The sequence below is a fragment of the Schistocerca gregaria genome, chromosome 2 (genome assembly GCF_023897955.1).
Source record: "Schistocerca gregaria isolate iqSchGreg1 chromosome 2, iqSchGreg1.2, whole genome shotgun sequence".
Classification (NCBI taxonomy): Eukaryota; Metazoa; Arthropoda; class Insecta; order Orthoptera; family Acrididae; genus Schistocerca; species Schistocerca gregaria.
In genome coordinates this window covers 736,740,579-736,767,442 of record NC_064921.1, presented here as the reverse complement: position 1 = coordinate 736,767,442, position 26,864 = coordinate 736,740,579, and the positions used below count along the sequence as shown (strand labels likewise).

General features: G+C 38.9%; 1 protein-coding gene across 1 annotated transcript; it reads left to right on the top strand.

Moving 5' to 3' along the window:
* Nucleotides 1-323: 323 nt before the first annotated feature.
* On the top strand, nt 324-25,121 carry LOC126334890 (rRNA 2'-O-methyltransferase fibrillarin). The gene is made up of 6 exons (XM_049997591.1): nt 324-493; nt 1,692-1,877; nt 2,326-2,471; nt 7,273-7,443; nt 12,694-12,939; nt 24,443-25,121. The coding sequence occupies exons 1-6, from the start codon at nt 481-483 to the stop codon at nt 24,614-24,616; spliced, it is 936 nt and encodes a 311-aa protein (XP_049853548.1). The 5' UTR covers nt 324-480; the 3' UTR covers nt 24,617-25,121.
* Nucleotides 25,122-26,864: the final 1,743 nt, after the last annotated feature.

Genomic DNA, 26,864 nt, shown 5'->3' with positions numbered 1-26,864 from the left:
TCTGCAAAGTTTTTAGTTACGGCTCTTAGTTGCTAGTATTATTATAATAGGTCTTTGAACCGCGTGTTGCACGAATTCTTAATTGATAACTCGGACCGATTACGGCCCACGGGTTGCAGTTTAACGACCACTATGCTAGTCCCAAGTATTTGTTTTGCTATTTCTATAAGCCATTGTAACATATTTCAAGTAAGACATATCATAAATGTAATTTCTGATTAATGTTAAGAATAATAAAAAGTGGTATATGATAAATGGTATACTGCACATGTTTGGATGATGATCGTTCGCCATAGATTTTGTTTTTTGTTTACTGCTGTGTGCAACATGGCTCCACGGTTTAACTTTGATTATGTACTTTGGCCGGCGGGAGGTAGTTTGTGGAATGTGGAGCGTGAAACGTGGAATCGTTGTTTATAAGTGTTAAGTGTATTGCATTACTACACTATATGCCCTGCAATATTAGTTACTAGTTTCGCAATGGGCAGACCAGGTAATTCTACTTCATTTCACCCAGTAAATACGTTTCATAAGTGTATAAATAACACCACGTGTTCGCCGGCAAACATTTGTGTCATTGAGCACATAGGTTCCCCACCGACACTAAAAGTTTATAATTTTTTTCCCACTTGTATAGGTTTGAGTATATGGATAAATTTTCGAAGAAAATTGTGAAGCTGGAAACAAACCAAAATATTAAATAACATCCGTCTGGGGTTGTACAGTTTTCTTTAATTTTGAATATTGCTATTTTTTTCAGACTAACTTCGACTCAACGTTTGATGTGTTAAACATTTAGTGGTTCACTGTCTAATGTTTACATGAGGGTAGTTTGCATTACTCTTGATCCATTTTGTTTATATTGTAAAGTGTACTGTTTATGTACAGGAATGTTTACATTACGGCGTAAGTCATCAAAACTTCCTGTGGATAAATTAATTTTTTCCTTCCCACATCACACAGATTGCGTGATGGATAGTGTTGCATTTCTCCTGTCAGTATTTGTGTTCGTTTCTGTTGGAACTGTGATTATTTATAACAAACTTCAAAAGATAGTGTACAGGCTATAAGGTGCCTACAGCTTGTCCCATGATACCAGCATGAGGTTTTTTTTAAAAATCATACATTATTGCATCTCAGTGTACTTGATTTCGCGAAATAAGTTAGGTTTGACATTTTTCTACGGAATTTAATGCGAAAATGACGTTTAGTGCTTAGTTTATTTCTGTTAACCACAAAATAAGCCATGTGGTAATATTTATTTGATTGAAACATGCAGCAAAATAATTTTATTGCTCTCAAAATTTCCACTGAAATGTACAGACCTAAATATTTTACAGAAATGTGTATTATTAGATTCTAAATATTGATTTTAAGTGTTCTGATATTTTGTGGAGAAAGAATTATGAGTTGCACTAAATAATGATGGATAAGGTGCTTTCTGTGTAACTACTCACAGTCTTGGAGGAGAAAGACTGCTGGGGCTTAGATTTTTTGGCTTCCTGCCAACTGTTCGAATCCTGGTTATTAGTAAATGACTGATTCCAGCCTCATATGAGTGCTACTTTTCTGTGGTGTGTGTATTAAAAGAACTCTTATCTATGTTACATGCTGGCTGCTGAAACTTTCTCAGCTCATAAATATTAGTCAGTAAGGAAGATATTTATTTCTGTAATGCACAACTGTTGCAGGTTTCTCTCCAAGAGGCGGTGGACGAGGTGGCTTTGGTGGAAGAGGTGGTGGGGGTGGCTTTGGTGGAAGAGGTGGTGGCGGCGGTGGTGGTTTTGGTGGTAGAGGGGGTGGCCGTGGAGGTGGAGGGCGAGGTGGTTTTGGACGCAGTCCTGGAGGCCGTGGAGGAAGAGGTGGTAGGGGTGGTGGTGAGTATAAAGTTTTTTTTTTTTTAAAAAAGTCGCTTGAAGGTTAAACATGAGCATTTAAATCATTTCAACTTTTGTGAGTTTCCTCATTTGGAAATTTATGACATGTTGTTATACTGTGTCATTTTGTGTCTTTCAGATAATGGTCTCATTTCTTTAAATCGTGGGTGCTAACTTTTTACTTAAGTTGTTAAATTCAGCTGAGGAATTACTATATTTTCATATTCTTATATGTTGTTACTTCTTAAGTGTTCTGGATATCTGTTTAAATGGAATTACATACCTTCATCAGAGTAATTCATCATTTGGACTTATTGTAAAGCAATGAATTTTTTTTTTTTTTGTGTTTTGCTGCAAAGCGTCACAGAAGTTTCATTAGCCTGGCAGACTGGTATGTATCCTACCACTCTGTTTGGAATGTTCGCTCATGTTGTTTCCAATTTCCTAGGTGGTTTTAAGGGAGGCAAGACGGTTATAATCGAACCACATCGACATGAAGGTGTGTTTATAGCAAGAGGGAAAGAAGATGCTCTGGTCACAAAGAATATGGTGCCTGGTGAATCAGTGTATGGAGAGAAAAGAATTGCAGTTGAGGTTGGTATTTATTTAATTTTTTACTATTTGGATTTTTAATCGGAGGAGGCCTCTGGAATCCAAATTTTAATTAAAGTCTGTAGCGCATGTAATACAATCAGATTAGATTAATACCTGTTCTATAGATCTTGAATACGACACTTCGTAATGATGTGGAACGTGTCAGGTTAATAAAACATGTCTGTACAAGATATTACATTACACAAAATATTGCATGACACTAATGTTTAAGTTAGTTTTTTTTCCCTCCCTTAATTTATATCTAAAAATTCAGCCATTGAGTAGAAGGAGTTGTCATCTAGAAATTCTTTTAATTTACTGCTATTAGTTTTGAACTGTTATATTATTAACAACAAATTTCATAAGTGAATATATATACTGTGAGGATCCCTAGATCCTTAAATAGATGTCTGCAGGATGACCGTGGGTGGGCTCCAGCTATTATTCTGATTACACATTTTTGGGCAATGAATACTTTTCTACTCAAAGATGAATTACCCCAGAATATGATGCCATATGAAAGTAGGCATAGTAAGCTAATTTACTGAGATTCTTATCACCAAAATTTGCAATAACCCTAATAGCATACGTAGCTGAACTCAGACGTTTCAGCAGACCATCAATGTGTTGCTTCCAGTTCAACCTCTCATCCATGGACACACCTAAAAATTTTGAAAATTCTACCTTAGCTACAGACTTCTGTTCAAAGTCTATATTTATTACTGGAGTTGTGCCATTTACGGTACGGAACTGTATATACTGGGTTTTATCAAAATTTAAAGAGTGTCCATTTGCTGAGAACCACGTAATAATTTTGTGAAAAACATCATTTACAATTACATCTCTTAGTTCTTGGTTTTTGTATGTTATTACTATACTTGTATCATCAGCAAAAAGAACTAACTTTGCATCTTCATAAATGTGGAATGGTAAGTCATTAACGTATATCAAGAACAATAAAGGACCCTGTGGGACCCTGTACTTGATAGCCCCCCCAGTTTGAGGAATCAGCTGTTGTTTTGACATTACATGAACCAATTATTTCAACTTTCTGCATTCTTCCAGTTAAGTATGAATTAAACCATTTGTGCACTGCCCCCCTCAAACCATAATGATTTAGCTTATCTAAATTCACATACCATGTATTTTTTGTAGTGCTGTTGCCAAAACAAGAAAATTATATTCAACATTTCTTATAAACTTGATTTGTGAGCTATGTTAAATGTTCATGCATAATTAATCTGTAGGACATTCCTGGATAATGAATCTCTTTGTGGTGGTGAAAATGAGCTTATGCTCTTTTTGGTCATAATTTTTGTGTTACCTTCGTTTAATGATAGGTGATATAGATGTGTCCTCATTTATTCGTGATACATTAGTAATTCCATTAAAAAAATCATTTCAGTGCCTGGGCAGATAAAAAATTTGCAAGTAGTCACTACACAGCTGAACAGTCACTCTTTTCTGATTGCAGCTTTTGGAGGTAGCATTTGGGTCACCGTAGTGTTTTTATATACCTTGGGCCTCCTGCCACTGTAGCACAATTAAAAAAAAAACCGACAGCTCATGGGAATCCTAGAAATAGATACCTGTTTGCAAAAAAGAAAACTCAGCAAATATTTGTGGCTGTGAAGAATATTAATGTCACAGCTTGAGTTGCAGTAATTGCACTTGTGCTGTTACATCCAAGCCTAACCATTCCCTCGAGTATCACAATATTTAAATCATGACATACTTGGGGAAAAAACCACATCTTGTATCCTATAGTTGTAGATGCTGATTGTGTTTAGTGTGTATCTTACTTCTTGTATGTGGTGGCTTGGGTCATGTTGTTCATCAATGTTATGTAGATCTTGTGAAAAGCCAATCTGTTGGGAGGGGGGGGGGTTGTATTGGTCTCTCTCTCTCTCTCTCTCTCTCTCTCTCTCTCTCACTCTCACTCTCACACACACACACACACACACACACACACACACACACACACACACGCACACACACGCTTTTGTGTGAGATTGTAGTGATCATGATCTGTATTGTAGCTGTGGCCTAGGATATGTTGGAAGGTGACAGCTTCATTCTGAGTAGGCAGGGCTACTGAATGCCTCATGGTAGTTATTTCCTTGATCTAAAATGCCTGTTTTCCAACTTTAGAGTGCTATTTTCAAGTACCTCATATGTTTGAAGATTTTAATAACAATAATATTACCATATCAGACCCATTACTTCCATATTTTCTTTTGGAAATTTTCTCATATGTTTAGTGATATGACCCACAATTCATTTTTAAGGCACTTATCTCCATCATGTTAATGACATTGTTAATCTTTTGCTGCAGTATTCTGTTGTTGAATAAACCCATATCCTCATTAATTCTGGAAATAATCACATTTCCTTTTATGCTATCTTGGCTTTAACCAAAGTACAGAATTTTCTGATTCTGAAACAAATGCTAACAAAGAGATAGAGGGACTGGCCAGTACAGCTGATAGATACACAAAAAACAACCGAAAATTTAAGTTCCTAGCTTTCGGAATAAATGTTCCTTTATCAGGAAGGAGAGAGGGGAAAGAAAGGGAAGAAGGGAAAGTAGATTCAGTTACTCACAACCCAGGTTATGAAGCAACAGGGAAAGGAGAACAGGGAGGGTAGCAAGGATGGAGGCATGGTTGTCAGAGGTTCTCCTTTCCCTGTTGCTTCATAACCTGGGTTGTGAGTAACTAAATCCACTTTCCCTTCTTCCCTTTCTTTCCCCTCTCTCCTTCCTGATAAAGGAACATTTATTCCGAAAGCTAGGAACTTAAATTTTCTTTTTTTTTTTTTTTGTATCTATCGGCTGTACTGAGCTGAGGTAAGTACTCTCTATCTCTTTGTTGGTATTTGTTTCACATCTTTATATGAGATTTTCCATTAATTTTCTGATTCTATCAGTTAAAATACTTGTGAGTTTTTATTTGTACATATGTTCAGTGCTACATGACAGATAAAGCAGTTTTACCTATATGTTATTTTGGCGGCATTTTTGTGATTAGTTAGTTTTATAGGTAGTTATTTCTCTTCTGCTTGCTTTACAAAAGCCACCGTTTGCTAGCCAGACGATTACAATTAAGTACCACATTGTATTAATTATGACTCCTATATTCTAGTGCTAATTGTGTGCATGCTAGCAAAAGGTACAGTAGTAGTGGTAGCGAGTGGGGGGAGGGGGTTGTAAATGGCAACTCTACAGTATGGAAGGTGCAGTTCAACTAACTAAAGCACTTATCTTGCATAACATAGTCATTTAAGTTCAGTAGTTTCTGACTAAAAGGACCAAGGGAAAGGGCCGTCACATGAAAGGTGGCCACGAAGTGGCGGAATTCCCTTAACAGCTGTGACTAGAATTGATTCTGTACATGGACCAAGTTACTTTTTCTGAGCATTATCTAATTAAAAAAGTTAATGGGTACAAAGTTATTTCAGCCTATGAAAAACCAGTATATCTGCATTTGTAATGGAAGACAAGGATAAAATGTCCGTTCAGTATGTTTATATTTTCTGTTGGTGTATTGACATTTGTTTACGCGATACGTACCACATTCTGAAGGATGTTGTCAAAGAAAAATTTATTACTTGAATCATATTGTTTTAGGTGTCAAACCATCCTGAGTTTTTTAAAGTGGAATATATCTCTTATGTATAAATTCTTTTTAATGTTATGGTCCTCTCAGAGGTTTCTTTAACAGTTCATCCAAAAACAAAACTTTCATTGACTGTGGTGTGTTCATAGAAGCACAAAAAGTACTTAGCTGACTAGTGTATCAAATGACAGACTTTCATAAATTGAAATGCAGTGTCATACTAAATATCAGTGTCATCACTGTCACCACTGTAGTGATTTTCTTTACCACCCATTCCACTACTGTCACAAGATTTTTAAGGGCCTGAAAATTTCCTCCACAGTCGAAAATAGTTTTGGTCAGGCGAAGCTTATAACTACAGACTCTAAGGCAGAGTTAGTTAACTCTGTGTAGCATAGGTTTGGGATGTGGTTTCTATGGAGTACAGCTGTTACAGGCTTCTAGAGTGCCCAACTAGCTGCATGTAAGAGGGTCAGGCGAACATCCACTACTTACAACAAAAGGGAATGAATATAATCACTGAACTTTTGCCATGAAGTCATGTACCTAAATCTCTCTTTAGTAGCTTGATGGTTCATTAATTGACATTAATATTAATGATTTGATAGCGTTGAACATTTTTTTCTTGTACTGAGATTTCTAGCCATGGAAGTGAAGTCTTGCTACATTTGTAGATGTCTCACTAGAATGAACTAGAGTACAGTAACATAAATGTCAGCATCTGGCAATAATTTCACGAAAGCCTTGCCAGTTAGTTCCTTACTTGCTAATGGTGTTCGCATAATAGTGAATTACTGGCTAATTTCTTTTTGTAATTCGAGGTGCATTTTGATGATACTGCTATGGTCATACATCAAAATGGAACATTGCATGATGAGTTATTAGTTGTGTTGGAGATATTAAACTGCAGTTGAGGCAGGTGCAATATTTGTTATGAAGACACAGTATTTTGGTCTTGGTCCAACTGGCTATGCCTTAAGATAACACCATGCACAAAAAGCTCAGAATTATGCCTGCAAAAGCAACTGAACTGGGGGAAGTCCATGCAGATAAGTTGCACAAATTTTCATTCAAGGTGTTCTTCGACCTTATTTCTTGCCTTTGGATAAGGTAAACTTCTGTTGATGGTGGAATTTCCAGTGCCTTCATTGGTGGTTTTTTTATGCAGCTTGTGTTGTTTTCAGGAAGGAGAAACAAAGATTGAGTACAGAGTATGGAATCCGTTTCGCTCGAAGCTTGCGGCTGCTATACTGGGAGGTGTTGATCAAATCCACATGCCACCTGGAAGCAAAGTACTCTACTTAGGTGCTGCTTCAGGAACAACTGTATCCCATGTATCTGATGTTGTTGGACCGGTATGTATTAGTGTATGCTGAAATATGTAGAATTGCATTTTATCTCACATTAGATTTAAATTAATTGAGCTTATGCAGATAGTTTTTGTTAATAATGTTTTACCTGTGTAATTTTTTTCCTTCCTTCGCTGTTTGACAAAGCCAGTTGTTGTTATGCTCTACTCTCCTATATGTTAAATCTCGGATAAGTCGCTACATGCAGTTATGTAATACATTATAAATAAGTGCATATTTTTTGTGGCTGGTGGTAGAATTCTAAGTTTCCAGTCAGTCTTACAGTTCCATTTCTGGAAAACACACACACACACACACACACACACACACACACACACACTTAATGACCACTGTCAGTTATTGAAATACTGTTTGCAAAAGTCAAATTGTTTCATTCTTGGAAACCAGAAATCATACCATCAAAGATGCAAATTATGCTATTTTATTTACCATTAACATATTTTTTGTTGATTTTCAGTGTAATTCTCAAATTTTATGTTAAAACTGGGCACTATTATTATTTGCAAAATGTTCACATTGGCTACCAAATATACAATGCCCAAGGTTTTGAACATACAAGAAAATGTGTGTTGTTTATTTTAGTTTGTCGATGGTGCAAATGCTATTTTTTTTTCCAAAGTTCTGCTGTAGTCCAAGTCCTTAGTTAACAGTGATTAGAATTATTTGGCTATCATTATATTTACTTTGGCACCCACATCACAATTTTTATGGTCAAATAATACTGTTGTGAAATTGTGGCCATATCTCTTCTTTCGAACATAAGCGAGCTGAACTGTTGGCAACCATGTGCATCAAGCATAGCGTTGTCAAATAAGTTATGTCAGTGCTAGTTATCTTCATTACCTTCCTTCCAAGTGTTTGGCCTCTTGACCTGTTATGGTCTCGTTGAGAAGTTCTGCCATTTTTTTGTTTGTTGGCCTAGCAGTTTTACACTGTTGGAGTGGTAGTGTGTCATTGATTTTGAAGCCCTCTTTGAACTCATTTGTTGTAGATATTCTCATCAGTTGTTTTGGTAGTTTTGAATATAATGTGTGATGGGTTCCATATTAGGTTTCAACTCGTCTTCATTCATTTTGTGATCCCATTTGGTGTAAAAGCTTTACGTTTCAACAGTTTCCTTTTACAGATGACTCTTTTCGCATCTTTTGCCTTTCTTTCCCTGGCTTAAAGTTGCCATAGCGCAAGTCTTGTTAAGATTTTATAAAGGTGTATTCTGGTGTGCTTGTGGACTACGGAAGATTTCATAGTGATTTTTCAACTAAGTTTTTCTTCCTTAAAAGATATTTATAGGCAAAATGTGTGAATGTGTTCATTCTTTCTAGAATTTCATTTATCAAACAGATCTTCCATTGTACTCTGGGTATTTTCCATAGGAAGCCATAATTTTGTTCTTTTCGGTATTGATGTCCACGCTATATTTCTCAGATATAATCTGTAATATATGCTGTAGGTCAGCCTCTGAAAATGCTATGAGAGTTATATCATCTGCAAAAAAATAAAACATTAAGCTTTGTGTTTCTTTGATTTGAATGAAGCCATGTGACATTTGTCTCCACTCTTGAATGATTTTATTCATATAAATAATAGGAAAGAGTGGTGAAGTCCACATTCCTGCCCTAATTGTGAACTCTGCCTCACTTAGGGGATTTGTTCTCTTTCTTGGCACACATTTTCATTATGCTACTTTGACAGTAACAACACTAGGTATGGCTCTTTGAAATTAGTGCTCATTTACATGCATGGTGGATTTGTTCTCTTTCTTGGCACACATTTTCACTATGCTACTTTGACAGTAACAACACTAGGTATGACTCTTTGAAATTAGTGCTCATTTACATCCATGGTTGAAAGAAACACTTCTCATTGGCATATAACAGATGGATGGAACACACACTGAACTGATTAACTTCTTGTGGTTGATATTTACAGCCATGTACAATTTTGTAAATGACATCATAGTCACCTTTAACAGTAAAAGTTAATTATTTGCACTGTTAAAATTCCGTTGTGCGACCATTATCAACTGTGCTTTAGTACATAGCAAAATCTAAAAATCTTCTGATATATATAAATGTCATTATCAGAGCCCTATGTTGGGTCTTTCAACATTCTTAGTATCTTTAATACAAATCACATCAAATCACTACTCGTGTACTCTGTCCACATGTTAGCTTAACATGTTTATCTAGCCTACCTTGTCTAGAGTTTTACTAACAAAATTAAACATAAAAAGGTGCAGCATGCCTCTCCAGGCTTCTTTTGACACTTGAAACCAATTATGCCTAGTTGACATTGCTTTGTCCATTTTAATTTATATCACAGTTTTATTGATTTCAAGGGCAATAAGCAGCCATTAGATGTCAGCTTTTGAAAATCAGTAGCCAGTTAAAGTAGATTGCTTGGCTGGCTACAAGTCCCTCCAGCATTGAGACAGGATTAACTTCTCCAGTGTTAGATGACTCATTAATTTTTTACAGTCTTGATTGGAAATTGAAATATCGTGAATACAGGAATGAGAACTGTAGCTCAACTTACATTAAACAAATCCCACATTTACATTGTTGTCGATATCTACATCACATGGCAATGTGCAAAATTCAGTGCCTGCATGAAGTTGTTCGGTTATGAAGTGCCACCATGAATTAGGAATTCTCAACTAGTCGTAGAGATGGGTTTTATATATGTTGCCTATGCTGCGCTTGAGTGAAAGGCTGGCAGTCAATTCGATATCTGACAATATGCTAGTCAAATGATACTAAACTATATCATTTATTGTAGCAACAAGAGTGTTATCACTCCAGCACACAAATTATGTATGGTAAAATTGCTTCATGGCAGTTCATCTTCTTAAGAAATTTGCTAAATTAATAAAGTTAACACTGTCTACTACACCGATTTCACATGCTACTTTTTCCTTAATTTTTGTTCATGGTTAATAGTACTTTCCCATATTATTTTGTTCTTATTTTTTGTCATCAAGTGCCAACTGGTTTTGGTTTGCAATAAGTCATCATTATTTGTTGCATTCCCTGCATACAAAGAAAATAGCTCAGTTATTAAAAGTATTGTGATAGTAAAAATGAAGCAAATGTTGCAGGGAAAAGGAACACCAATATTTAAAAAGTGAGATGGACAGAAGGTGCAAAACGGCTAAACAGGAATGATTTGAGAACAGATGAAAGGCTGTAGAAGCGTCCATAAATCGAGAAAAAATTAAAAATAATGTTGGAGAAAAGGGAAGCAACTGCAGGAACACCAAAAGCTCAGATGGCCAGCCACTACTAAATAAAGAAGGGAAAGGTGGAAGGAATGTATATGTCTATAGAAGGGAAACCATCGTGGAGACAAAAGAGGAGGAAGTGAGTGAAGATAAGATAGGAAATATAACACTTCAAAAATAATTTGACAGAGTAATGACAGAACTAAGTGGAAACAAGGCCCCTGGAGTAGATGACATTCCCCCAGAATTATTCTTTGGAAGCACCACCTCGTGGGCAACATACAAAGCAGGCAGGATACCCCAAGACTTGAGGAAGAATTTCAGTTCCAAACAAGGCAAGTACTACTGACAGGCATGAATACTAGCGAAATGTCAGTTGAAAAAGTCATGACATATTGCAAAAATTGACTTGAATTATTTACAGAAGAATGGAAAAACTGGTAGAAGCTGCACTCGGGGAAGTTCAGTTTGGGTTTTAGAGAACTGAAGGATCATGTGAGGCAAAGCTTAGCCAATGGCTTATAGAAGATAGGTTGAAGAGAGGCAACCTTGTGTTTTATAGCGTTTGTTGTTGAGAAAAAAACTTTTCACGGTGTTGACTGGAATATACTCTTTGAAGTTTTTAACGTAGCAGAGATAAAATACAGGGAACAAAATGTTGATTAGCCTATAACTTGTTCAGAATCCAGCCTGCCGTTTATAAGAACTGAAGAACATAGAAGGGAAGCAGTAGTTGAGAAGGGTGTCAAACAGGGTTGTAGCCTAACACTGCCGTTATTCAATCTGTGCATCAAGCTGTAAAGGAAACCAAGGGGAAATTTGGAAAGATTATAAAATTTCAGAAAGAATAAATAAAAATATTGAGGTTCGCTGATGACATTGTAACTGTTAGACATAGCGAAGGACTTGAAAGTGCATTTGAATGGAGTGGACAGTGTCTCGAAAGAAGGTTGTAAGATGAACATTCACATAAGCAAAACAAGGGTAATGGAGTGAATTCGAATTAAATCAGTCAGTGCTTGAGGTGAATTATATTAGGAAATGAGACATAAAAAAAACGGTAGATGAGTTTTGCTACTTGGGCGAAAAAATAACTGATTATGATTTCAGACTGGCAAAAGCAAGAGAAGCGTTTCTGAAAAAGATGCATTGCTACTATCTTACTTAATTTTAAGTGTTAGGAAGTCACTTCGAAAAATAGTCATCGGGAGTGTAGTAGCCTTGTATGGAAGTGAAATGTGGGCGATAAGCAGTTCAGACAAGAAGAGGGAAGATGATTTTTGAAATGTGGTGCTACAAATGAATCCTGAAGATTAGATGGATGGATTGAATAACTAATAAATACTGAATGGAATTGGGGAAGAAAGAAATTTCTGGCGCAACGTGAGCAAAATATGAGATTGGTTGATAGTATACATCCTGGTGTGTGAAGGAATTGTCATGTTGGTAATGGAAGTTTTTTTGGGGGGAGGGGGGGGGGGGTAAGATTGTTGGAGACCAAGGCTTGAAGATAGTAAGCAGATTTCAATGGATATAGTTTGTGCTAGTTGTGGAGAGGTTATGGGGCTTGCACAAGGTAGACCAGCATGGAGAGAGCTGCATGACAACAACATTGTGATGAAGGAAATCCTGGAATTGAAACAACAAACAGCAGATGAGTGTGATCAACTTCTCATGTGCAGATGGGATGTGAGTAGCACATAATCCACTTTAAAAAGTCATAAGGTGCATGCATTATCTTTTTTAATATTATTGGAAATGAGTCTTCTCTTCTGCTTATTTTTCTGTTTTTGTGAGCTGCTAGTAGAGAGCAGTAAAAGTTCAGCTGATAAAAATAAAACAACCAGTAGTTTTATTTGCTATATAGTGCTTGCTCTGTGAGAAATTGTGTGTGTGTGTGTGTGTGTGTGTGTGTGTGTGTGTGTGTGTGTGTGTGTGTGTGTGTGTGCGTGTGTGTGTTGGAGAGAGAGATTCATAGTGAATTAGTTCAACTAAATGTGACAATTTTTTCACAGGAAGGTTTGGTGTATGCAGTTGAGTTCTCCCATAGGTCTGGACGAGATCTCATCAACATGGCAAAGAAACGTACGAATGTCATTCCCATAATTGAGGATGCCCGACACCCTCATAAGTACCGAATGTTGGTTGGTATGGTTGATACAATCTTTGCAGATGTGGCTCAACCAGATCAAGCTCGCATTGTGGCTCTCAATGCGCAGTATTATCTGCGAAATGGTGGCCATTTCGTCATTTCAATCAAGGTATTTATCATACTCACTGTACCCTTTTGTACACAGTGAATAAGTAGTTCTTTTGGGAGGAAGCAACAAATGTGTGTACAGTATAACTTGGATATTGCTTGAACTGGTGGCCAAACAAGAAACAGTGATTGTGGTGGAGATTCCACCTGGTGACCAACCACTGAAAGAGAGGGGGCGGGGGGGGGGGGGTTGAAATTGTCAACTTGGCTCTTTGTACATAAATTTAATGTAATTACACATAATTTGAGGTGCCTGCTCCTAAAACACACATCTTGAATTTTGACTGTGTTTTAAGACTCCAGCACAGTACTGTGTAGGATGGAATAGAGAAATAAGACGCAAAAGACATGGACTTTCTGAATGCCCAAGGAAGAAAGAATCTTCTGCAAATAGGCCTTATTTTTGTGTGCTCTAATTGTACAAATATAAATAAAGTTTCCCAATATGTGGGTACCCTAGTGCTCTGTTGAGCAGTGGACGTGGCATTGAGATATGTTATTGGATCTCAAATATTGTTTAATGTGAACAGCGGTGTATTTGGAAAGGAAACCATGTTTTCAGGCAATAATGTGTTATGTTGAAGAAAAATAGCAAGTCTGCAATGAAGAACCAGCATTGAGGAGCTTTCTACAAATAAAAGTTAGAAAACTCATGAGGTGAGGTAATCCAAAGTAGTGTAAGATCTCTGATAAAATATGTGTGAAGTAAAAGCTTTCTAAAGTGAAAGGTAATGGGGAATGTTACCTAGACTAAATGAAAAAAGTTTGTAGATAAGATTGTGGTTGGGGTTGAAGGATGCACGTTGTTGATAAGAGTGAGTGCAGCTGTAAAATAGTATAATTAAAATTGCAAAAATTTGGACTCATACCATTGCAATGGTATCCTGTGTATGGTTAAGTAAGATTCCCCTCCAGACAGTACAGTTGGTGCTGAAATTTCTTGAACAAACTTGCAATTGTGTGCTTTCTTACACCCTGACAGAAATGGACATTTTCCTCTGAAAGTAAACTATACAAAAAAAAAAGGAAAAGGATGCGAACAAAAAAGGTAATCTCAAAAGACCGCAGCTATTCAATTTAGCTTATCTCTCTAGCAAGTCTTAGGTCGTGCTGGAGATACTCTTCGTACAGTGAAACCTCTATATAACGTTTTTCAAGGGACCACAAATTCTAACACTGTATAGAGGAAAACACTATAAAGAGGAAGGCTTCCAAATAATAATTGTAGGGCATTACTGAAGATCAGGATACCACTTATCAGCTTTGACAAATGGTGCCATAGATGACATTTTAAATTTTCACAACATATGATATTCATTGCAAATGATCAATGTATCAACTGATTAGTTTTTTTTAATTAAAACATGGGGCTTGGTAGGTGGATGGGTGAAAGTAAATAGATGAGTTTGTACAGTAAAAAGTTATAACAGATTCTTAAGATTGACCTCATTCTCCAAAGCTGACAGGTGGTATCCCATTCTTCAGTTGACCCAATTATAGAATATGAGCCAAATTCAGTTTTATGATATACTGAACATATTTACTAAAAACACAGTAAATGGCACAGATTTAAAAAGAATTAGTTACAAAACAATTACTTCAATAATTAAATTATCAAATGGAACTTAAATTTGCACAAAATTCTAGGAACCTAAGCAATCTGAAAATAACACACTTATGATTTTTTTAAATATTCAAGCAGGCTTGCTTGTTTTCTGTTTCTCCTAGGCTCTTTGGCAATCATTTCTTGCTCCAAATGAGCAAGTTGAACTGCTGTTCTGTCCTCAAGACTATGGGCCATCATATATCTCCTGAATGTTTCAAAGGCTTCAGCTGCCTTAGTATATGAGGGCACAGGGTCACCTTCCTTGTCACTGTCACTTTCACTACCACTATTACTCTCCAAGCTTCCCACTGCAGTCAGCTCCTCAATACTTTGTACTCCTGTGGTTGCCACATTGTCATCCACAGCCACAAAGTCCTCAAAAGTGACAGAATCACTGCCTATTAATTGGTGAAACTCTTGCAAATCACTTGCAACTTCTTCCACAGGAGCTGCCATCTCATTCTCACAGAATCCCGCTTTTGTGAAACAGTTTTTAATAGTTTCAGCACTTACTTCCCTCCACGAGTACATAATTAAATTTATTGCCTGTAAAATGTTCAGTTTTAGTTGTGAGTTTTGCTGGCTTCCTGGTTTTCTTTGGTCCATCAAATTCAAGGCATTTTTTACAAGGGATGGCCTATATTTAACCTTAAAGGCGTGTATTATGCCCAAGTCCAAAGGTTGCAGACGGCTGATGCAGTTGGGTGGCAGGAAAATTACTTTAACATTTCTCAGAAAGGGTATGTCTGGTCGATGTGCCGTATATCTATCCACAAACAACAGCACTTTTCTTGCAGCACTCCCTATTTTGGCGTCAAATTCTCTTAGAAAACGTAAAAATATTTCACTCGTCATCCATGCCTTGGCATTGTTTGTTTGTTTGCACGGAAACTTGGAAATGTTTTTGAAGCACCTCGGATTTTTTGGCTTCCCGATAACCAAAGGTTTCAGTTTTTCACTACCATCAGCGTTTGTACACAACAAAACAGTAAGACATTCCTTGCTCTTCGTACCACCATGGCAATTTTCCCCACGAAAAGTAAATGTCTTATCCGGCATTAAAGTGAAAAAACATGCCGGTTTTGTCAGCGTTATAAATGTCACGCAGTTTGTAGCCCTGTATAAGATTAGGGAGAGTCTGCATCCACTGAGCTACAGTTGGTTCGTCCACACTTTCACTTTCTCCACATTCCGATTTGTACACAACACCATGACGCTGTCGAAATTTATCAATCCAACCATTGGATGCCTTAAAATTGTCCATTTCTAACTGCAGTGATATTTGAAGTGCCTTCTCCTTCAAAATAGTTCTGTTTATAGGAATGTTTGCAGCACGTGCTTGCTGAATCCAAGTTAATAAAACTTTCTCCGTCTCATTGTAAGTCGATTGTGTCAAACGCATATGTATTGAATTTCCACAATTCTCAAACCCTTCCATTATCGACGATCTGTTTTTCATAATAGTGTTGAGTGTTGAAGGGGCCAGTTCCGATTGCTTCGCTAGCTCCATGCGACTCACGCCAGGAGATGCCTCCACTTTTTTGGTAACAGAAACCTTCTCTTCCAGAGAAATATTCTTCCGCTTTTCACTCATGTCCACTGATGAAAGCTTTAAAAAAACGTTATATCGAAGACACACACTTACTAGGCACACAAACTGTTTGCTGCTCAGCTCACACAACACGCTACTAAAGTAATAATACAAAGCATCAACTGAAATGGATGCCTTAAAATTGTCCATTTCTAACTGCAGTGATATTTGAAGTGCCTTCTCCTTCAAAATCGCAAGCAGAATGTGCGTCACATGTCACATGATCCAGTTTTGCTGCTGACATATGAAATACGCTGAGTGCGGGCTTTCCGAGCCGGTGCAAACTGTGAAACAACAGGACGGAAATCAATGCGTCTACATCCAGTCACTTAAACGTTATAAAGAGGTAAATAATTGACCAGGGTTCCAAAAATATGAGCGTTACATGGAGGAAACTGTAACATAGAGGAAACGCAGTAAAGAGGAAAATTTAACATTATTTATATGGGCTTTTAGTCGGGACCAAAAAAAACGGACGTAACATAGAGGAAAACATTATATGGAGGAACGTTATAAAGAGGTTGCACTGTATTTGCAAAATTGCATTTCATCAAAATGGAAAATTCAACTGAGAAAAATATAAAATTAAGAATGGCTGCTAGTGTCTACAATCAGGAGGTAATATTCCCAACAGAAACACTTAAGAATAAAAGGAGGAGAACTACATCTAGCTTTCAGTATGTTCCTTTCACAGGGATAAGTGCAGGATAGGTTTGGAAAGGAGTGCAAACTATTCAGACCCACAAGTGAGAAGGACCCACTGTCGTAAGGAAAAGGTGAGACTAAGATGACAGACGGAGGCATCAGAGAGGGTAAGTCATCAAAGAAAGTACATTATAAACACTGCTGTTCCAGCTTCGGTTCAGGGTTAGGAGTCAGAGTGAGAAGTGAAACTGTATAATAAATAAAAAAAAAAACAAAGATTCCAAGACTTACCAAGCGGGAAAGCGCCGGCAGACAGGCACAATGAACAAAACGCACACACAGAGAATTACTAGCTTTCGCAACCGATGGTTGCTTCTTCAGGAAAGAGGGAAGGAGAGGGAAAGACGAAAGGATGTGGGTTTTAAGGGAGAGGGTAAGGAGTCATTCCAATCCCGAGAGTGGAAAGACTTCCCTTAGGGGGGAAAAAAGGACAGGTGTACACTCGCGCGCGCACACACACACACTCACACACACACACACTCACACACACACACACTCACACACACACACACACACACACTCACTCACACACACACACACACACACACACACACAAGGGAAGTCTTTCCGCTCCCGGGGTTGGAATGACTCCTTACCCTCTCCCTTAAAACCCACATCCTTTCGTCTTTCCCTCTCCTTCCCTCTTTCCTGAAGAAGCAACCATCGGTTGCGAAAACTAGTAATTCTGTGTGTGTGTGTGTGTGTGTGTGTGTGTGTGTGTGTGTGTGTGTGTGTGTGTGTGTGTGTGTGCACGCGCGGATGGATATGTGTGTGTATGAGAGTGTATACCTGTCCTTTTTTTCACCCTAAGAGAGGTCTTTCCGCTCTCGGGATTGGAATGACTCCTTACCCTCTCCCTTAAAACCCACATCCTTCCATCTTTCCCTCTGCTTCCCTCTTTCCTGAAGAAGCAACCGTCGGTTGTGAAACCTAGAAATTCTGTGAGTGTGTTTGTGTGTTTTATTTATTGTGCCTATCTACCGGCACTTTCCCACTTGGTAAGTCTTGGAATCTTTGTTTTTAATATATAATATATATATATATATATCTCACACAAACACACACACACACACACACACACAAAATTTTGAGCTTTCGCAACCGGTGGCTGCTTTCTCAGGAAAGAGGGAAGGAAAAGGAAAGATGAAAGGATGTGGGTTTTAAGGGAGAGGGTAAGGAGTCATTCCAATCCTGGGAGCGGAAAGACTTACCTTAGGGGTCTGTGTATGTATGGATGGATATGCGTGTGTGCGCCCGAGTATATACCTATCCAGTCCCAGGCAGTGTAGCCCGGACAGAACCACTGTGAGGCTTGTACCAGCAGGTGGCCAGTCATCAATTGGAGCAGATAAGCAGTGTATGGACTGGCAGCTGTGGAGCAGCCCTGCTGGGCTACACTCACCAACTGGAGTGAATGTATAGAAGCTCAAGAATGTATCGAGAGCTTTCTTGGTAAAAGATTGCATGATGTACGAAAAACATCTTTAACAACTGGAGATAGGACATCATATTCACAGGACATGTACAGTAGTATGTTCTATTACCCCTGCTAGTGTGTAGTGTGTTAAGCTGTTCCACTGTTGTGCCAGAGCCAACAAGGATGCAGATCTGTCGTGCATTGCCATTAGCATGAGGTGTCGATCTTCTTGGGGGTGGGGGGGGGGGGGGGAGGGGGGTGGTATGGTGGTGTGACCTGACCCACCTTGTCATGTTCTAAAGCATTCCATGAAACAATCTGCACACACCTGTTGCACTGCTGAAACACTTCCTCCCACACAAACAGCAATTTCCTGGATTGGTGCACCACATTACCTCATGCCAATAATGCATCCTCTTTCAAACCCATTGATTTGACAGTACAGTATGCACATACATGTACGGGGTATCCTGCACTTTCACTAAAGTCTCAATGATCCGTTACCTTTGGTTTATAGTGACAGCCACTATATCAATGTTGAACTTGAACCTGCAGGCCAATGTGGTTCAAATGCTAATCATTTTTGCAGAACATATATATGTAAATGTCCTGTGAATATGAACGTCCTATCTCTAGTCATTATAGATGTTCTGTTTTTTCTGGACATGGGTGTACTCTTTCATCTGAGTTTCGAAAGTACAGTTCAGCCGCTCTGGTCACCATTTGCCTGAGTGTGAAATGGAGGGGCTGTAACATGCCAAATGCCACTCTTTGTACAAAAATTCTCAAAAGTCCCAAGACTCAAATTGTGGGCCATTTTCCGTCACAAGCATATGTAGTAATCCTTCCAAGGAAAAAAAACTTTGCGAGGGCATACTTGTGGACATGGATGGACAACATACCACATACGGAAATTCTGAGAAAGTACAGCAGCAACGTGCCAAAAGGAGTTAAGTAAGGGACCCACAATATGATCTTGAATATGTCAATACCCTGCAATAACACGTGGCAGCAGGCCAGCAATTTTGTGCAAGAAACACCCCAATGATCCTGGTGGAGAAGGCGCATGATGTCTTCCCACAAGGCATATAGGATCACAACATGGCTGCTGACTCTTCAGTAGCCAACAGTAACACGCCACCCAGAACAGAGAGGCAGTGGTGTGGAGAATAACAACTATTCAAAGGATCTGACTCTTGGCCTGGTAGTTTATCCAGCCAGCTGTGGTGGGCAAATTGAACAATCAGGTGTAAGACATTAACAGCCACCAAAATCTGGGAACAGTTAATGGGAAAATCATCCAGCATTTTGGACTTCTACATCTAAATGGAAACACAACAGTTCGTCCTGCTCAAATGCTGAATCGGGGCCATTTGGCAACTGAGAAAGAGCATCCACATTAGTGTGTTGTGCTGTGGGGCGAAAGTGAATCTTGTAGTTACAGCGCAACAAACACAGAGTCCAGCGTTTCAGGGGTGCGCGGCTTCATCTGGAAGGACCATTGAAGAATGGAAAAGAGAAACCAAAGGTTTATGATCGGTAATCAAATGAAATTCAGAACCGTAGGAAAAAACGCAAAATTTTTTGAGAGTGCGTACACAATAGCAAAGGCTTCTTTTCTATCTGGGAGTAGTGGTGTTACGTCTGATTCAGAGTTTTGGAAGCATACTCAATAATAGGGTGTTCAGAACTGTCCACATATTTGTGTGCAAGAACACCTCCAAGGCCATAACGGGAGGCATCTGTGGCCAAAACAAGATGCTGGCCTAGTTGGAAAGTAACCAAGCAAGGAACGAAGTGTAATTTTAGTTTCAAAAGTGTAAAAGAACACTTGCAGGTGGATGACCTTTGGAAAGGAACACCTTTAAATAAGATAGCATGAAGGGGCTGAGCTACCGTGGTTTCTGAGAAAGGCCTGCAACTGTTTGACATTGGTAATATGCGGCAAAGCTGCAATGGCTTTGACATGCTGGCATAACTGCCTGCTGCCAACATACGAGACTATGAAACTGAGATAGATGGCTGAAAAAATTGCAATTTGTCCAAATTACATTTCAACCCAACTGCCTGAAGCACCATGAATAAGGCCTGAAGGTTCTGCAACTGCTCAGCCATTTAGGAACTGGAGAGCACATCCAGATAGTTAGTGCATCCCGGTAGTTAATGCCCTCTGGCACAGGGGCCGGAGTTGCTCCAAAAATCATTGAAAATAGCAGGGGCACTAGCTACAAAGAATGGCAGGTGCTGCTATTGGTATAGCCCCAAGGGGATATTCAGTACCAGGATATCTTTGGACTCATCATCCAGATACAGTTACAAGTAGGCTTCGGACAAGTCTAAAAAAAACTTTGGCCCCTAAAAGCCAACCTAAGTGTTCATCATGATGAGATAAGGGATAGGAATCAGTAATACACAGTGAATTTACAGGCTTTTTAAAATCGCCACAGAGCCTTCATTAGGTTCTGGGACAGTTACCAATGGAGTAGACATTCACTAGATGAAACAGTTATGACAACACCCAAGGACGTAAATCGATAAGAGTTCCACTTTGGCTTGCTCCATAAAGCAATGAGGATTGGATGGGCAAAAAAAAAAAAAAAAAAAAGTGCGCACGTTTCGTTTCATTGTTATACGAGCCCTAAAATGGGTAGCACACCCTTAATACTCAGAAAACGGAGAGGAAAAATTCCAAACAGAGCACGTCCAAGTGCCGGTATGGAACTCGATCCAATACCAGATGCACTTCATCAGAAATAAAAATTCCAAACTTTTTGAAGGCATCCAACCCAAAGCAAGTTTTCAGTGTTGGCATCTATCCCTAGAAAGGTCGAAGGCCAAATGACTACTTTATACGAGGATCAGTCAAAAAGTAATGCCTCCTTTTTTTTTCTACGTTTAATTGTCAGGAAATTTAAATGCAATTACATAGGTTGAAAACCACAACATTGAGGATCATTTTGTCATTTTTCAATGTAATCTCCGCCTATCTCTACAGTTTTGGTCCATCTTTGAACAAGGGCATGTATCCCAGCACGGTAAAAATCACAGCTCTGCTTCCTAAGCCATTGACGCACGGATGTTTAGACGGCCTCCTCATCTTCAAAATGAATCCCACGATGAGCTTCTTTTAGTGGCCCGAACAGATGGAAGTCTGATGGTGCCAGGTCAGGACTGTATGGGAGATGAGGCAAAACTTCCCATCCAATTTTGACAATCTCGTCAGAGGTGTGACGACTGGTGTGTGGTCTTGCATTGTCATGCAAAAGAAGAACATCTGCCATTGATTTTGTTGGGCGAACTCGCTGAAGACGTGCTTTAAGTTTTTTGAGGGTTGTGACGTATTGAACAGAATTTATTGTGCATCCCTGCTCCAAAAAATCAACCAGAATCACACCCTCTGTATCCCAGAAAACTGTTGCCATAACTTTCCCTGCCGATCACACAGTTTTGAATTTTTTCTTCCTCGGCGAGCTTGTGTGACGCCACTCCATTGACTGCCTCTTTGATTCGGGTTCAAAAAAATGCACCCATGTTTCGTCCCCGGTCACAATTTTTTTCAGAAACTCATCTCCCTCCAAACGGAAGCGCTGCAAGTGTTGGGAGGCTATTGTTTTCCTTGCCTCTTTATTCTGATCGGTTAACATGCTTGGAACCCACCGTGCACAAACTTTTGAGTACCCCAATTGTTTAATAATCGTGATCACACTGCCTTTACTAAGAGAAATAATGCGACACACTTCATATGCAGTCACCCGACGGTCACCACGAATGACGTCATCAACTTGCTGAATGTTGTGTGGAGTCACTGCACTCACCGGCCTGCCGCTCCATTTTTCGTCAGTCAACGGTGTTTGCCCTTCAGCTTCCTTACAACGACGAACCCATCGTCTAACAGTGCTGACATCCACTGTCACAACACCATACACCTTCTTCAGTCTTTCATGAATGCGTATGGGCGTTTCACCTTCTGCAGTCAAGAATTCAATCACACCACGCTGTCTCCAACGAACATCGATGTCGGCCATCTTACAAACTTCTGCTGTGCTGCCACCTGTTGACACAGAAAGTTACTACTGCAGTGGATTGCAGAAGAAGGTTTGAGGAATGGCGCCAAATTCAAATTTTTCACTTAACTTAATTTTTTTAAGTAGGAAAAAAATGGGAGGCATTACTTTTTGACCGACCCTCGTACACTACATGAGTAGAAAACTATCCCAGTATGGGTATAGGTTGTTTGTTGTAACTTATCAACTGACAATAGACGGGACAGTGGTAGTGATACAAGACCCACATAGTTTTAAGAACTTAACAAAGTCACTGGCTTACCCTTGTGTACTTTGATTTTTAACATCTTTCCATAAAAACCTATTTCAATATGTGTGGGTCTGTCATCACTTGGGAAACAGTGTTCATGTCTGATGGAGGTTGAGAGTTGTACACACACAATATGATCTTTCTTTTTTCTTTCTTTCTTCTTCTCCCCCCCCCCCCCCCCCCCCCCCCCCCCCCCCCTCCCATCACCCACTCGTGTTGAACAAGGCAATAAGGGCACAATGGGAGAGGAACACATGGTCGCTGTTATGACACTGACTGCTGTTGCTGTTCTGTATGGCAGTCTCCCATGCGATGTGGAGACTGCTGCTGCACAACTGTGATGCCATGTTCCCCATCTTGAGCTAATCAGTGGTTGCTGAGGGGAGAAGCAATGCCGGCTACTTCATATCAATCTTATATCTGATCTCCTGCTTACCTAAATACCTCAAAAGACAGAGTAATACTCAAAACTTGTGTGAGAGAGGGATTTTCACATTGTAAAGCGCATTCACAAACTTCTCAATCAGGGGCCAAGCCTGTTATAACATCACGAACCATCGAGTGAGCATATGAGTTCCATTGTGCTTCAGTAACAAACTGCCAATTACAGCTAAGCCAAAGAAGTTGTGTTGCCAAACTCTGTACAACTGTTGCAGCTGCTTTTGACAATGGTAAAACTCGATGTGAGTAGCAATAACGTGAGTACATTTGCAATTCAGATTAGAGAGCAACTGACGCATAAAATGAGAATTTGGCAGGTTCCTACAGACGAGATGGCCAACACAAAAAGTTGGTAAACACAGGGAAAAATCCATGACAGAAAGAAAGCCTTTTACACACATTCGGGTCGACCACATCAAAAGCTTGGAAATATTGACAAAGGGGTGTTTTTGTGTGTGTGTGTGTGTGTGTGTGTGTGTGTGTGTGTGTGTGTGTGTGTGTGTGTGTGTGTGTGTCCGTGTCCGATTCGTCCGCAGTATCAACATATGGAGGAAACAGTGGGGGTTGAGTCAAAGGTGATGGATCCTATCGCACGAGCAAAGCTGACAAATTATGTAGTACCACAGAGAGACCCTGTTGCTGAGTGCTAAGAGCCCGCTGCTGTTCAACAAGAGACTTAAGAAGCATTTTGGCCATAGTGAACCCTAAACGAAACACGCTGACTAGAAAACCACACTAGTCGCCAGAAATATTGTAGTATTACACAAACACAATATTAGAATTCCCACCAGCCAACTTTTAATTCATTTCCCCATAAAGAAAAATATAGACACTCTGAATGATGTAGTACTAAGTACAACACACGAAATCGAGAGTTACATTGAGGCACACACTAACTGGAGTATTCAGAAATCGTGGAACATTAGAGTGGCTGAGGGCCGAGTGTGCTCGCTTGTGTAAAATTGTTTGCACACTTGCTGCACCATTGTGACAGCCTTAGAGTGGACATGGAGGCAGGCGGTTTAATTATGCATGCTCACTGTATAGGGTTACAACCATTACTCTTACATGTAAACAGAAATTAAAGTAGGCTATTTTGTTCCCTCATTCTTTCAACATTGCCTGACCCATATCAATAATAGGCTTTTAATAATAACACAGGACAAAATATATCCATTTATGCCTACATCAAAAAGGAATCTTAAACTGATTACTGTAATTAATTAATATTGTGCTCTTTCAAGTATGTTTAGCTAGTTTTTTAACTGCCTTTAATGTATTGATCATTAACGTGATAAAAAAAGTGTTAGAAACAGTTACAATGCAGATGTTTAAGTTCCAAATTGTCATATATTTGCAGAGATATTTTAAAAGTATAATACAGAAAGTGTACTTTAAAAATACTATTTGCCGGTCAATATTGTTTCCAGGCAAGTTGCATTGATTCAACAGCGCAACCAGAAGCAGTATTTGCTGCAGAAGTGAAGAAACTGCAAGGAGATAAGTTAAAACCTCAAGAACAGATAACATTGGAACCTTATGAACGGGACCATGCGGTAGTTGTGGGTGTCTACAGGCCACCACCCAAGGCCAAAGGCAGTTAGTGTATTGGTGCTATCCTACATTGCTTCAGATTTTTCTGTTTGAGAGAAATTGAGTTTTATTCTGGCACAGGGCTGAATTTGTGGTTATATGGCCATTGTGACTGCAGTCAGTGAAATTATGACTATTAATTTTTATTTGTATCATTTGTTTGTCACAGTGGCATTTCAGCTGTAAATGATTAGCTCAAGGACTTGTAATAAAGATTAATTTTTATAAAATACTTGCCCTCAGTAATCAAGGCAGTAATGAGCTTAACAAGTTATTTTACATGTCATGTGTACAATGTATAGTACAAGCATTCCTCTTTCATACCTACTGTTACATCTACTAAATCTAGGAAGTGTTCAGTTTGTATCTGCTAGTGAAGATGACAAGAAAGAGTTGTTTCTTTTTATGTACAATAGAATTGTTAAAATTTTAATGTCTCATTGTGTTTGCAGCGTAAGTTGCATGACATCTTCCACATTGGAAATAAAGATTATCTTTTAAGAAGCTCTTCCAATATCATGTTGGAATTTATTGTTATTCTGGCAAAATTGACAAGCGTTTGTGATTCTGAAAGGTTAATGACCTCTGCATTTGTAATCCTAGCTGTGAATAAGAAAGCTAATTGAATGGAGACACATTCTGGATAATATTGCACAGCAGAGAAACTGCTGCCTTCTTAATCTGTAATCAATCTGTTACCTAGGAGGAATTGACATTAGCATTTGGAATAGTAGTTTTCTGAATGGTAGAGTTTTTTACTTAAAGCATTTCCATGGTACAAGTTTGTTTTGTTTGTTTGTGTTTGAAGTGTGCCTGTATTGTTGGTGAATTTGGTTCTAAGAATATGAGAGATAAAAAGTTGTCATGAGCTTTGCAATCAGCGTAATTTGTCACCATAATTTTACACATGACATTCAGCTCCAAAACTTTTCAATTGCAACAATGAGTTGAAGAGTGACCAAGAGCCTGATCATTGCAGATGCCTTGCAGTTGGAAGGTATCAGCTGGTTTTCTACAGCAACTGCACTCAGAAAACTGCATTAGCACCGAGATGGTCACCTGCTTCTGCAAGTGTGCCCTAGTTAACCAAAGAGTGATGCTTGGTAACTACTTCTGAAGAGTCTATGGTTCTTATATGCTTGAAATAGTGTGATAACCTATATATCATAAAGATCGTGTTACTATGCCTGTTCAATTAAGAATGTGACTATAGGCACTTCGGATTGCTTACGCTATCTGCTTCCTGCCTTGCTTATGGATGATACTACAAAAGGTGTTGCAAAATGTGGTAAACGCAAAAAGGCTTAAAAATTAAGCTCTCCACAACTGGCAATGGTATAATGAACATCAGGTGTGTTTCGTTTCTTGATAAGTAACACATGATGGCACTGCCTGTGAGGACTGTGTGTGCCCTGAAGGAAATTCTTAAATGATCTTGCACATGTGCCCATCCGTTCACTGTACAGTTACAGGTGTCTTCATTCTTTGAATTGTTTATTTCTCACCCACTATTATCCAATGTTATATAGCATTTGACTTCGATTACAGCCATGATCATACAGAACGAACATACTAGTTTTTCTTTGTTTAAAGACAGTTATTGCTATTTAAAAGAAACTGTGTAATTATTCCCTGAGTTCATTCCATACTCCACAGATCATTTGCAGTGCTTCTATTGAAACGTAAATCTTAAGTTACAGGCTAGTTACGCATGATTTGTTTTTGTGGATTATTACAGGCTGCCCACATTGAGACTTACCATGTTGATTGTCACATTACTGCCAGCAATTACAGCAGTGCCTCACTCAGAATGCCATGTGTCTGTGGCACCCGTGAGCTCCATTGTGTTTAGGACATTAAAGGCATGGATGGTGTTTTTGTAAGGTTACAGAGGTACATTATTTGAAAAGTGAAATAAAATCAAAAAATTCTCAAGAACATATGGTTCTACAATACTCATTACAGTGCTGTGTAGTTGCAGCTGGCAACATTGCTTGGGAAATTGTTGCTGGAATTTGAAAGGAGATATAGAGATTGAAATATGTATGGACTTCATTGCAACTGATATCAGACGTCCTAGCATACAGCTCAACAGAAAATGAAATGTGGGTTTTTGGCACTGTTTAAAAATATTTGTGTGTGTGTGTGTGTGTGTGTGTGTGTGTGTGTGTGTGTGTGTCTTTGGGGGGGGGGGGGGGGTGTAGTGACAGCTGTATTATGTGAACAACGCAAAATTATCAATGTTCTCGCTCCCCCCAT